The 14,768-nt window shown below is 37.3% G+C and overlaps 1 protein-coding gene across 4 annotated transcripts in view; it reads right to left on the reverse strand.

Moving 5' to 3' along the window:
* The window catches only part of PHF20 (PHD finger protein 20), a 140,319-nt gene that overhangs the window by 49,744 nt on the left and 75,807 nt on the right, over positions 1 to 14,768 (reverse strand). For 3 of the 4 annotated variants that reach the window (XM_032858754.1, XM_032858753.1, XM_032858756.1), the window contains 3 exons: positions 13,787 to 13,900; positions 12,909 to 13,097; positions 12,209 to 12,388 (listed from right to left, as the gene is read on the reverse strand). In XM_032858754.1, coding sequence (XP_032714645.1) covers positions 12,209 to 12,388; positions 12,909 to 13,097; positions 13,787 to 13,900 — 483 coding nt within the window. The remainder of the gene's footprint in view (positions 1 to 12,208; positions 12,389 to 12,908; positions 13,098 to 13,786; positions 13,901 to 14,768) is intronic. The other variant, XM_032858755.1, reaches the window with a different exon arrangement.

Here is a 14,768-nt window from a genome sequence, read left to right on the forward strand (position 1 = left end):
TGTGCAACTTCCCTAGAACACAATAGACATATTGTGTTCATGTCTCAATTTATATAGCACCCAAAATCTCATCAGATGGCTTTAGGTACTCAGTTGGAAGATGTAAGTCAGAGATCCTATATCACCAGCCAGTAAGAAGTGTGAGACTATGTTAAGTCCTTTTTGCCAAATATTAGGCTCTTTGCCTATAAAACAAAAGAGTGAAAAATTAGAAATAAGTATTTTTCAGAAAGGATATAGGAACCTATATCGGAAAAATACCATAAATGAAAATTGTAACCCAATGAATAATGAAAGAATATGATTCTATTACTGTGTTTTTGTGTTTTGTTGTTGTTGTTGTTTTTAAAGATTATTTATTTCTTTATTTGACGGAGAGGGAGAGAGAGAACACAAGCAGGGAGAGTAGGAGAGGGAGAAGCAGGCTTCCCGCTGAGCAAGAAGCACGATGCGGGGCTCAAACCCAGGACCCTGGGATCATGACCTGAGCCGAAGGCAGAGGCTTTAACCCACTGAGCCACCCAGGAGCCCCATAAAATAATTTTTTAAATAGAGGTCCCAGCTAACTTAATTCAGTTATAAAAATTCATCAAGAACTAATACTCATTGGGGCGCCTGGCTGGCTCAGTTGGTTAGGTGGCTGACCATTGATTTTGGCTCAGGTCATGATCTTAGGGTCCTGGGATAAAGCCCTGGTGGGCTCCACACTCAGCAGGAAGTCTGCTTCTCTCTCCCCCTCTGCTCCTTCCCACAACCACTTGGTCTCTAAAATAAATAAACAAATCTTTAAAAAAAAAGAATACTTATAAAGAATTAGTATACTTTAGTGTTCAGATTGTAAGAAATTGTATTTTACTTTAAAAATCAAACTTTAAGAAAAACCTTTTATTGTTGTTTCCTTATTGCTCAAAAATAATAATACTAAGTCCACACAGTCTGGGACAACCTTAAGTTCCTGCCATGTTATGTTTTTCCATGAAAAAAATTAATGAGTAACTTAAGTAATATAACTTTAAACATCTTAAAAAACATACTAAAATACTTTTTCACATTAACTTTCAAAACAGATTCTTTATTTGATCATACATGTTTTTTTAATCCCCATATCCAACAGTAATCTTAGAAAAAAGAATCACTGCATCAAAAAACAAGGAGTTACTTGAAATTCTGTTTTGAAAAGAGTTGTTGACATTATGGCAAATCTAGAAACAGTTAAGCTGGGCTATCAATCAATAATGCAATTCCCCCATTTATCAACTGGAAGTGTCCAAGACAATCCATTCTTATAACTAATCCATTCCCTGAGGTCAAAGGGATCAGTTATGCAACTTTCTGTGTTTTCCTTACCTTTTCCAGCTTTCCTTTCTTCCCCTCAAAGTTTTGGTACATAAGAAATGTTCAAGTAATTGACCCGAGTTACTTGAAGTAATTGAAAGAATGACCTAATTAATTAAATATTACCCACTACTTAAGAAACAAGTCTTCTGGGGCGCCTGGGTGGCTCAGTGGGTTAAGCCTCTGCCTTTGGCTCAGGTTGTGATCCCGGGGTCCTGGGATCAAGCCCCATATCCGGCTCTCTGCTCAGCGGGGAGCTACTTCCCCCTCTCTGTGTCTGCCTCTCTGCCTACTTATGATCTCTCTCTGTCAAATAAATAAATAAAATCTTAAAAAAAAAAAAAAAAAAAAAGAAAGAAACAAGTCTTCCAATGGATCTATTTGCTCTGGTCAGGTGTAAAAGGTATTCAATAAAAGTGTGCCAAATGCAAGCTGACAGGTAAGAGCATACCTGCTGTGTCTTCAGGGTAGCAAGGAGGCCGTGTAGCTAGAGTAGAGTTGGCAGCAAGGAGAGAGTGAGGTAACAGGTGGCCCAAAGAAGCAGGGCCACTTCAGGCCAGTGTAAGGACCTGTGGCATGCATGAACAAATACCAACAGTTCTGGGCAGTGGGAGACATGAATGTTGGTTTTATTATTCTTGTATCTTTCTGGATTTCTTTTCAAATTTATCAACATAAAAAAGCAAGTTACCGTGAAGAGTATACTGAATGAAGACAAGATCACTTCCATAAATAAGGTAATAGGTACCAACAAAATCCTTGAAGTCTGAATAAGGTCCTGATTTTGATAATTATATTATGGTAATAAAATGTAAGAAATACATACCAAAGTATTTAGGAGTAGAAGTCTGCAATTTATTTTCAAACAACTCAGAAAAAATACTTTAAAATACTTTAAGGCCAAAGAATAACAGCTAAGTAGGAGGAAAGCAACCTTACCAACAGAGAGATCCAGGTGAACCCTTCAGGACTATCCCTGCTATCTGAGAACGAAGAAGCACTGTCAGTAGCCCCATCAACTCTCCAAAGCAACTGACCTCAGTCTGCAGCAACTTATCTGCTCAGCCTTAACCAAGTTCAGAAAGCCTGCAATTAAGTGAGAAAGCACACCTAACAGTCTCAGAAAAGACTCTGCGACTATGACACTGTTGACGCTGCTCCGCTTCCATCTCCAAATGCCTAATTGCTACTCATCCTTCAAGGCCCTGTGAAAGTACCACCTTCTTCCACCTCTGCCCCCAAACCACCAACCTAAATATCACCTCTCTTCCAGAGTCAGATCCAAACACCGCTTACTGAACACTAAAAGCAAGAGTGCCCCATGTATCATGATATACTCAACAGTTAACAGAGCTCCTGTGCATATAGTAAGGGCTCAACAAGTTGAATCCTGAGTTCAACTTTCATGTGGCAAGCACACATTATTACTGTCAGTATTCTCTCCCATAGTTTAAAGTAATTACTTTTGTTTAGAGATAACTGCAGTCTTATCAATTCCCCTAAACAGAAAGATGTAGAGCATTGACCAGATGTCTCATTCATTTCTCTAACCCTAGAACAACGAATTCTCAAGCAATTCTCCACCAGTACACGTCTGATGGCAAACCAGACACTTACAACTTCCCAAACTATAATGGATATAACCCTATGATTCCTCTACTCAAGAAAACAGAGAACACAAGTACATGAAGGCTAAACTACTGTACGCATTACACTAAAATGGTCCTGATTCATTCTTAAAATAAATCATTTGCAAAAACTATCATAGGCATTACTCTAAAACATACCTGATTAACTTACAAGTAAATCATTTGTAAACATTCCGTATTTTAGTGACAGATAACTTCCTATTCATTTTATAACTGACAACATAATCAAGACTCTATGGTTAGAATCACTGACCTAAGCCACACAGCAAAGTATCCCATTTCTAACAGGTACATAGTTTAAAAAAAAAAAAAAAGCTGAATAAGGCTGTGCCTCTATTGGTCTTCTCTCGTACTTTTTCTGTGGTTCATGTAGAACATTCACAAATGAGAGAGAATAGTCTGACACTTAGATGGCACTAAATATTTGTTGACAAAAACAAATGAACGGACTACAGCCCATTTTCAAAAAGCTCTGGTAACCTCTGAACGACCAAATAGGTTGGGCCCAGATTTAGAGAATAATCTGAGATCTCTGAACTTCTAAGGGCATCTGCAGTAATAATTTTATTACAACAAAAACAAATGGCCTACCCAAGTAGCAGAATTTCAACAGTATTCTCCTCTGGCTTCTAAGTCATCAAAGCACATAGCCCAGAGCATTTATTCTTCCTAGTTCAAACTCAAGGTAATCTGACCTCTACCACTGCTATAACCTCTCAGAAAAATGCGCAAGTGCTTCACTTAACCGCGGTGGTTTCAAAATTATTCCCCAGAAAATCCTCTGTGTAACCTGAAGAAGCAAAAGAAGACATGAAATCTTATCATCCTTTCCCAAAGCTCATCTGTCCTACCCTCATTTTACCTTATTTCCATCCTCTCCACAAACCAAAGACACAGCTCAACTGACAAGACAGAAACTGTATGTGTGCGTGTTTTGGAAAGAACTTAAAACCACACAAAATATGTAAACTTTTTTTTTTTTAAAGATTTTATTTATTTATTTGTCAGAGAGAAAGAGAGAGTGAGCACAGGCAGAGGCAGAGCGAGAAGCGGGCTCCCTGCTGAGCAAGGAGCCCGATGTGGGACTCGATCCCAGGACTCGGGGATCATGACCTGAGCCGAAGGCAGCCGCTTAACCAACTGAGCCACCCAGGCGTCCCCAAAATATGTAAACTTTAAAACAAGCAGTAAAGGGGGCACCTGGGTAGGATACCAGGGTCTTGGGATCGAGCCCCTATCAGGCTCCCTGCACTGCAGGGAGCCTGCTTTTCCCTCTCTCTGCTACTCCCCTGCTTGTGCACGCTCTCCTGCGCTCTCTCTGTCAAATACATGAATAAATCTTTTAAAAGTAAATAAATAAATAAATATCAGGCACTGGATATAGCCTCTGGCCTAGTCTCCTCACTTCTCTTACCTGCACAGCATATTTCCCGGTGATGTAGGAACAGTTCATTACCAATTTCAAGTGATGTCTCACTTAACATCACCCTCAAGACAATATAATTTAAGAGCCTGATCTTCTGAATTATAAGGAACATGGCTGTCATCTAGAGCTCTCCACACCAAAACAGACAACCAAGTTCCACGACAAAATTTCCACCTCATCTGAACATCAACTCCATTTCTCCCACATGACAGAGAAGTGGATTGGGAGGGGAGGAGTGCTGCCCCTAACAGAAGACTTAGCAAGAAAAGGGAAAATATTTACACACAAGAAGAGGGGTGCCTGGGTGGCTCAGTCGTTAAGCATCTGCCTTCGCCTCAGGTCATGATCCCAGGGTCTTGGGATGGAGCCCTGCATTGGGCTCTCTGCTCAGCGGGGAGCCTGCCTCCCCCTCTCTCTCTGCCTGCCTCTCTGCCTATTTGTGATCTCCGTCAAATAAATAAATAAAACCTTAAAAAAAAAAAAAAACAACTCCTTTGCTACACTGTTTATGTTAACCACATGGTATGTGGTCAAGACCCCCCCTCCCACCAAACAGGCATCTAGGTGGCTCAGTCATTAAGCATCCAACTCTTGATCTCAGTGTCATGAGTTCAAGCCCGGCACTGGGCTCCACACTGAATGCGGGACCTACTTAAGAAAAAGAAATAAGGGAGGAACCCGACTAGTCAGTCAGTTAAGCGTCTGACTCTTGATCTCAGGGTCATGAGTCAAAGCCCCACATTGGGCTCCATACTGGGCATGTAGCCTACATAAAAAATAAAATAAGGGGCACCTGGGTGGCTCAGTTGGGTAAGCGTCTGCCTTTGGCTCAGGTCATGATCCCAGGGTCCTAGAACTGAGCCCCACATTGGGCTCCCTGCTCACTGGGAAGCCTGCATCTCCCTCTCCCACTTCCCTTGCTTGTGGTTCCTTCTCTTGCTTTATATCTCTGTTAAATAAATAAAATCTTAAAAAAAAAAAAAATTTAAAGATCATTCACCTATTAACAAAGTAAAATTTTCTATTTATAATTTAAACCACTCCTAATATTTGGAATCTGACCTTCTAGAAGAAGAGTAAAGACTTTCAAATCTTTTATTTATTGTTAAATATATAAATTAGACTTAGATTTAGTACAACACAAATGAGGATATAAATATACAAATTTTTTGATGCTAAAATTAAATAAAGTGACAAGTATTAGTGTCAAAATACGGAATCATCAAATATTCAATTGACTACCTTCTCTCCAATGAAATAACATAATAGGAAATGTGCCACACTTTTGCTTATGTTGTTCCTTTTATTGGAATACCCAGACCCCATCTATAACTCACGTACAGTCCTACTCATCCATCAAGATTCAGCTTAAAAACTACTGAATGCTACATCTGAAACTAATGATATACTATATGTTGACTAATTAAATTTAAATTAAAAAAAAAGATTCAGCTTAAATGTCATGTCTCGTAAGTTAGTATAGTCTTCAGGCAGCCACTTTCTGATCTTGTATCAGTGATACTACTTATTTTAGCACAGTGCCTGAGTACTTAGCAGGTTGATTAGGTGTTTCAACTGAGCAAAAAAGGATATGCAATCAAAGCTTGTTAGCAAAATCTCTTCTCACCTTTCCTGCCCTAACTGCAGGAAGACAATTTCATTTAACCTTTACTATTTTCCCCAAGTCTCTCACTAAAAGAACTTCTCAGCTTATTTTTCTCCAGAGAAGAACTGGCAACCCATAAATCTCCTCAAGCTTCATTCTTCCTCTGGGCCCTTATGTACATAAGTTTTATTTTAAGAACAACAGAGACCATACTCTCCACATTCTGGAAAGAGAAGATTACAGATCACCCATATTTACCAAAGGAACACTTCCCAGATCTAAACTCATGTCATCAACAGAATCTCATGAGATTTGATTCCACAACTCATTTCTGGCTAAATTTTCCAAAACGCTATGTCTTCCCCTCATTAGGTCTGTTGTAGTCCAAAAGAAAGCTACCCTGTAAGCCCTTAGGCCATCACAGACATCTAGGAAATGCCAGAATTTACCTACACATAATTCCCTTTTCTCATACTCTACCCCTTTCAATTCGTGGTAAGTCAAACTCGGCAAAATAAAGAAATTTTTAAAGATAAATGTTGATCAAGAACTTTGGGGTATGAGCTATCAGTGGGAAATACTTTGGATTTCATTAAAAGTTTTAAAGGGTGGCTTAAGCAATAATTAATGTGATTTTTTTAAATTATGGTAAATTACATATGTAATAATATTGATTATATGCTTATTATGATCATAGCTATATTTCCTAAAATAGATTCAAAGTTCTTAATTTCAGAATTATAAATTATAATAAATAAAAGACAAGTGAAAGACCAAAAGAAAATAAAGTATAATTTATACAAAAGACCAAGGATCAGTATCCATAATGTACAAAGTAAACCTGGCAAATCAATAAGAAAAACAACCCAAAAGGAAGTGAGCGAAGAAAACTCACAGAAAAATAGATAAAAATATTCAATAATGACAATGTTACCAAATATTTGAGAAAATTAAAAGATAACTAACACCCATAGATGGTAAGGATGTAAGGGAAAATGTACTCTACCATAACTTTTGGTCAAAATATTAAGTGGAATGGTCATTCTGGAGGGTAATTTGTTAATACAATTTAAAATGTGCATTCCCTTAAATCCAGCAGTTACACTCAAAAAAAGTTATCCCAAAGGGCTATTCACCAAGTGGTGAAAAATATATTCAAGGAATACCCCTGCATCATTGTTTGAAAACACTGATTGTGCAGAAACCCTCTAATGTCCATCAAAAGGGAAATGGTTAAGTATATGATGGAACATTCTTATAAGACATTAATATTCAGTCATTAAAAAGAATGAAACAAGTATACTGACAAAGTTAGATCTCTTAGAAAGTTAGATCTCAAGAAGACTACAAAAGTAAGAGAACAATAAGCCTAGAATTAAACCAATTACATTTAAAGATAATAAAATCTTAATTGCTTCCCTACCTATGTAAAAATATAAAAAAGGGTTTGGAAAAATAACAAATGAATAAAAGAGGTTTACCCAAGGGAAAAGGAGCAAGATAGAAGACACTTCTCCCTTTAACTCCTAATACCTCTTCATGACACTTTTATGATCAGTGTATCTGTATTATTTTTATAAGTGCTTTTTAAAAATGAAAATAATAAATACCCATACACACAAAAAAAGTGGGTTAGATGTTCTTCACTGTAAAAGGCAAGGATCAAGATCTATTCATGGCCAGCACCATCCTGGATGCTGAACATTTACCACAAATATAACATTATCGAAATGTTACATCCAAGTAGCTATTAATGCAACAGGCAATCACTACTTAAAAGAAAAAAATTCCTCTGTGTAGCACTAAATGTGCACAACTTCCTAGGCTGCCTATTACCATAACATGTTCTCTTTTAGTCATGTTAGAAATGCTCATAGTGGAACATCCCTTCTGCATACAACCATTATAAAGTAGAAAAAAAATATTAAAAAAACAAATATGAAAAGACACTAAAGAGTAACAAAAAGCCCAGAGAAACAAGAGTTAGATATCGGAAGTAAGAGAAGGGCACTAGGTAAGTTTCCCATATTTTAAGGATTTTTACCAAAAAGCAGGCTCCAGTCAATAACACCAGGGAGCTAAGCTCAAGTAAGAAACTTAGTCTTACTGGTTGAAGAAATAAAAGATAAAGTTCAGTGCAACTACAACAGCTGGAAAACGAGGGAGAAAGTCCTAAAGAAGAGAGCCACAAAAGGGTGACCTCAATTTCTTCCTAATAACTCTGCCTAACTTTCTGGCTGATCTCTGCATGTTTCAAGCAGCCCAACGAAAGCTAAAAGAACTAAACAGAGGTTTCAGTTGCTGCCCATTGCAGAGGAAAAAAAGGTGGAATTTGAGTTAAGCCAAATTAATAGCCCTTTTGAACAAAGCAATCAGCATTCTTTGGAAGAACATAATGTAATCCAAGCTCTACAACACAGCAGACACCACATGCAGGATGCAGTACAAAATATTAGACATATGAAGAAAAGGAAAATGTGATCTGCAGGCAGGAGTTAAAAAAAAAATCAATGGAGAGTAACTTCAAAATAATCTAGCTGCTGAACTTGGTAGACAGGGACTTTTAAAGCAACTATTAAAACTATGTTCATAATCAATTTATAGACTCCAAGATCTCAGCAGAGAAGCTAGAGGGAAAAAGGGGAATTCCAGAACTAAAAAACATCAGAAATGGGGTGTCTAGGTGGCTCAGTTGGTTAAGCATCTACCTTCAGCTTTAATCAAGATCCCAGTGTCCTGGGATCAAGACCAGCATTGGGCTCCCTGCTCAGTGGGGAGCCTGCTTCTCCCTTCCCGTTCCCACTCCCTCTGCTTGTACTTGCTTCCTCTCTCTCTCTCTTTCTCTGTGTCAAAGAAATCTTTAAGAAAAAATTTTTAGGGGCACTTGGGTGGCTCAGTCAGTTGAGCGTCTGCCTTTGGCTCAGGTCATGATCCCAGGGTCCTGGGATCGAGCCCCACATGGTGCTCCCTGCTCTCTGGGGAACCTGCTTCTCCCTCTTCCTCTCTCTGCTGCTCCCCCTGTTTATAAGCTCTCTGACTCAAATAAATAAATAAAATTAAAAAAAAATTTTTTTAATAAAAATCTTTAAAAAATTAAATTAAAAATAAAAATAAAAAACATCAGAAATAAAAAATTCACTGGATGGGCTTAACAGCAGACTGGAATTGAGAGTAGAAAGAATTTGGAAATAGAAATTATTCAATCTGAAAAAAGGGGGGGAAAGGGTGAAAAGAAAAGAAAAAGTCACTAAGTCCCAGTGACCTGTGGCCCAGTATCAAAAGCTCTAACCTAATTCTTTGTTTTTTTTTTAAAGATTTTTTTTATTTATTTGACAGAGAGATCACAAGTAGGCAGAGAGGCAGGCAGATAGAGATGGGGAAGCAGGCTCCCCGCTGAGCAGAGAACCCAACGTGGGGCTCGATCCCAGGACCCTGAGATCATGACCTGAGCTGAAGGCAGAGGCTTAACCCTCTGAGCCACCCAGGTGCCCCAGCTCTAACCTAATTCTAATGTGAATCATCAATAAAGGAAGATAGGAACATAGAGAATGGGACAGAAAAAATATATAGAAATAATGAGTTGAAAATTGATTAAAAAAATTACTTTTCAAATTAAAGCTCAGTGACTCTCAAATAGGTTAAAAAAAATACATTATAGAAGCAAGATGTGATCGGGAGGGAGACTAATCATAAGAGCCTCTTAATCTCACAAAACAAACTGAGATTTGCCAGGGGGAGGGAGGTAGGGAGAGGGTGGTGGGGTTAGGGACACTGGGGAAGGTATATGCTATGGTGAGTGCTGTGAAGTGTGTGAACCTGCCAATTCACGGACCTGTACCCCTGGGGCTAATAATACATTATATGTTTACAAAAAAATTTTTTTAATTATTTTAAGAATAATTAATTAATTAATTTAAAAAAGAATTCAGATGGCAAAAAAAAAAAAAATTATACTCAAACTGCTAAAGAGCAATGATAAAGAGAAAAATCTCAAAAGCAACCAAAAGGAAAACACATTATATACAGGGAAACAACAATATGAATGATCACTAACTTCCCTTCAGAAACAGAGGCCAGAAGACCGTGAAACACGTTTACAGTACCTAAAAAGAAAAGCAAAACAAAACAAAAAAACTGTAAACTCGACATTCTATAGCCAGTGGAAATATTCTTAAAGTTTGAAAGTTAAATAAAGTCGTTCAGATAAATAAAAACCAAGAGAATTTGTCACCAGGAAACCTACACTACAAGAAAAACTACAGGAAAATTTTTTGACTAAAAAGAAATAGGAAGATATGAAGAAGTAGAAATTGTAAATATGTACATAAATAAGCCCCGTTTGTCCTCCTCATCTTTATAATACCTAGTTATTAAGAGCAAAAACTGTAATACTGTATTGAGAATTTTATAGGATATATAGATATATCATGAGACAGGTAGAGCATAAAAGGGGGAAAGATTAATAGACTACACATTTTATATAGAGTGGTTCAATATTAAAAATAAACTGTGAGGGGCGCCTGGGTGGCTCAGTGGGTTAAGCCTCTGCCTTCAGCTCAGGTAATGATCCCAGGGTCCTGGAATCGAGCCCTGCATCAGGCTCTCTGCTCCGCAGGGAGCCTGCTTCCCTCTCTCTCTCTGCCTGCCTCTCTGCCTACTTGTGATCTCTGTCTGTCAAATAAATTTTAAAAAATAATAAAAATCTTAAAAAAATAAAATAAAAAATATAAGTAAACTGTGAGAAGTTAAGGATATATACATCATAATCCCTAAGTAACCTCTAAAATAAATGCTAAGAAGTATAGCTAATAGCTAAATTAAAATGAAATTTGAAAAAAAAAATTCAATTAACCTAAAAAAAATAGGAAAGGTAGAAAAGAACAAAACACAGGATAAACGGGAAACAAAAAGCAAAGTGGTAGATCTAAAAGCAATTGTATCAATAAATACATTTAATGTAAACAAACTACACATTGCAGTTAAAACCAAAACCCAACTAGGTACATACTATCTATAAAAGACAAATTTTGAATTTGAAGACATAGTTATGTTGAAAGAAAAGTGACAGCAATAGATACACCCTGCATACAGAAAGCAAAAGTATCTGTACTAGCATCAGATAAAACAGACTTCAAGTCAAAGTCTATTACCAAAAATAGCATGATATTTCACATTACAAAGGGGTAATTCACCAAGAGGACATAACAATTATAAATGTGTATGCCCCTAATAACAAAACTTCAAAATACATGAAGCAAAACTGACAGAATTCATTGGAGAAACAGACAAATCCACAGTCATGGTTAGAGATCATCAACATCCTTCTTTCAGAAATTGATAGAATTAGATGATTATGATGATGATGATGGTAGTAGTAGTAGTAATAATAATAATAAATGTCTAGAAAACACCATCATTCACTTTGATCTAATTGACACATAGAACAGATATATGATGGCAGAACACACTTTTTTTTCCCGAGTGTATATGGAGCATTTACCAAAACAGATCACATGCTGGGCCATAAAATCAGTCCCAACAAATTTTAAAAGACTAAAATCTTATAGAGTGTAGAATTACATTACAAATCAGTAACAATAGAGTATCTCTAAAAACCCCAATACTTGGAAATGAAACAAAACACTCCCAAGTTAACCCATCATCAACAAATAAATCACAATATATCTTGAATTTGAATGAAACTGAAAATACAACATATCAGAATTTGTAAAAGCAGGGCTTAGTGGTAAATTTGTAACCTTAAATGCTAATACTAGAAAAGAAGATCCAAAACTAATGACCTAAGCTTTTGGTTTTTTGTGTTTTTTTAAATGACCTAAATTTCTAGAAAAATGTAAAGGAAGAAAATAAGATTAGAACAGAAATTAAAGAAAAAAAGATTAAAAAAAAATAGAAATCAATGGCATTTTAAAAAGACGAACAGGGAAAATTAAGGTAAAACACTGGTTCTTTGAAACCATCAACAAAATTAATAAATCCCTAAACTATACTAATTAAGAGAAAGGAAACACAAATTAGCAATATCAGAAATGAAAAGGATATAGCATTAAAATGATAAGGAAATATTAATAAGGTGAAAAAACATCATAGAAAAGTCTATTTTTTAAGTTCACCATCAAAGCAGAAGCAAAAATATATATAGAAGACAATTAAGTTAACACTAATAGGAACCTGCCACAGTAGAAATCTCTTGTAACTCAGCAAGAGGAGAAGCCGGTTCCGTCTTCATACTGTTTTCTCCCATTGACTTGCAGTTCAATTCCAAGCCTGCAGCCCCCAATCCATCACCAAAGGAGTGGCAAATCAGTGCAGATGAAACCTGGTCAGCTTCCAAAGGAGATTTTAACTGACCTAGAAGAAGAAAAAGAGAGCCCAGGGAATATATACAGATATGTAATCAACCAAAAGTCCCACAGCAGACTAAGATATCCAGGGACTTTTTAGAGGAAACCCACCGCACAGCATACAAGAATACATTCAAAGGTTCCAGCACATACAGTCAGGGCTATGAGCATCTCAAAGAAAAAGGCCAAAAAAAGACCAAAGTAAACAGAAGATTTTCTGGAAGTGTTGAAAAAAAGGCAGAAGCACTGGAGTAAGATGGCACCAGAAACACAGAGAGAGGGACAGGACTCTTTAAGCACTGTACCTCCAACCCAACATTCAGACATATTCAAGTAAAAACAATCACAAACGTGTTCAGAAAGTTTGTCTACTGAATTGCCAGTGAAAAAGTATAAGAAACACTGCAACCCATTCAAAAATTTAATTTCAACAAAATCTAAAACTTGTGGAGGTTGTATATGATTTAGATTGGGTCTCACTAGAGAGGCAAGCTGGCAAGACCATTCTAGAACAGACTCTGACTCACCTTCCTCAGATTCCTTGTTACTGGATGATGTATTTTGCAAAGGATCAATGTTAACCGTATCAACCAAATCTGACACAACCAAGTCAGGATCTAGGATCTCGTGTGTGCCATTAGTGGACAGCCTGGAGGACCGTCTCCTTGATAAGTCCTTGTCAGTGTTTTCCGAATAGGTTTTTGACTTTTCCTGGGCTATAAACCATTAAGAGAGTTATGGTCAAGATCCCAATAAGAAGAAATAACTCTGCTAATACAGATTTCTGGGCTGGTTACCTCTATAAGGGCTTTACAGAAACTTCTAGAATACTAGACCAGTGATAAAAGGAAATATCCTTTCTTAATTTGTAGTTTTAAGTAAAGGGAATCTCTCTGCCCGGAGAGAATCATCCTTATTCACGGTCTGAAAAATCTGTTTTAGGTCATGCCCCAATCTTGACAACTAAATTCTATTTTGGGGCTTCCCAACTTACAAGTTTATGTACTAATCTTCAAAGTCAGTCAGGTTTATAAACCCTTAGAAAAATCACAAATCATTTTTGGAGCCAAAGTATTTTTTTTTTTAATCAATAAATAGCATTTTTCAAGTTTTACTCAACATATGAAAACCATCCCTTCCTAACCCATTAAATTTCCAATGGAAATGTCGTTTATGGGCATGAAGAAGAAACCACTGAATCCAATGTTAATATAGTTTCTGCTTTGGGATTTATTTTTCTTCAAGCAAAACTCTTTCTTATCCAACCCAAACCATCCACATTAGCTCCTAGGACCAAAAACAGCACTAGAGCCTATTTTTGGGAATAGGAAACAACATGAATACAGAGGAGGCTAACCCAATCAACATCAAGTTCTAGTCACACGTACACAAACTGGAGACTCACATGAATTTTTGTCAAGCCGGGGACGTTTTAATGGGACTTCACTTCCTTTCGATATTTTCCGCCTTCTCAATTCCAATGTTATTGGTTGCAAAGTTTGAGAGTTTGAATCCACAGCTATAGTGTATATAAAACCACACAAAAGAAGTTATGTAATTTCTTCGTGCCCATCCCCGATTATATAGAAATAAAACATACACATACACTTGCATGATAAACAGACCCCCAAAGGGCTAATAAGAAAATATAAGTGTAACGGGTGAAACTACTTCCTTAATGACATGCTGACACCCTATAGACGGAACTCCTTCATCTTTTTTCCCTCTTTTTTTAAAAGATGTATTTAAGTAATCTCTACATCCATTGTGGGACTCAAACTCACGACCCCAACATCAAGAGTCACATGCTCTTCCCACTGAGCCAAACATGTACCCCTTCCTTCATCTTTTTTTTTTGGGGGGGGGGGTTTCTCTTATGACCCAGCTCTGTATACACTTCTCTCTTAAAATCCTCTCTTTTAAACACTAAGCCCCAGCAACGCCTAGGTGGCCCAGTCTGATGCCTTCGGCTCAGGTCATGATCTCAGGGTCCTGGGATCCAGCCCTGCATCGGGTTCCTTACTCAGCAGGGAGCCTGCTTCTCCCTCTGCCTCTCTCCTGGGGCTTGTACATGTGCGCGCTCTTTTTCTCTCACAAATAAAAAAATATCTTCAAAAAACTAAAAAATAAAAATAAAACAGTAAGCCCCAACATGACTTAATTTTTTCTTTTTAAGATTTTATTTATTTAGGGGCACGTGGGTAAGTCAAGGCGCCCCACCGGTTAAGAGTCTGTCTTCAGCTCAGGTCAGGCTCAGGTCATGGTCTAGGGTGCAGTTCTGGGATCCAGCCCTGCTTCAGGCTCCCTGTTTGGTGAGGAGTCTGTTTCTCCCTTCCCTTTATCCTCCCCTCCCCCTTTTTAAAAAAAGATTTTATTTATTTATTTGA

Source organism: Lontra canadensis, unplaced genomic scaffold, assembly GCF_010015895.1.
Source record: "Lontra canadensis isolate GAN:19392208 unplaced genomic scaffold, GSC_riverotter_1.0 scaffold16, whole genome shotgun sequence".
Taxonomy (NCBI): Eukaryota; Metazoa; Chordata; class Mammalia; order Carnivora; family Mustelidae; genus Lontra; species Lontra canadensis.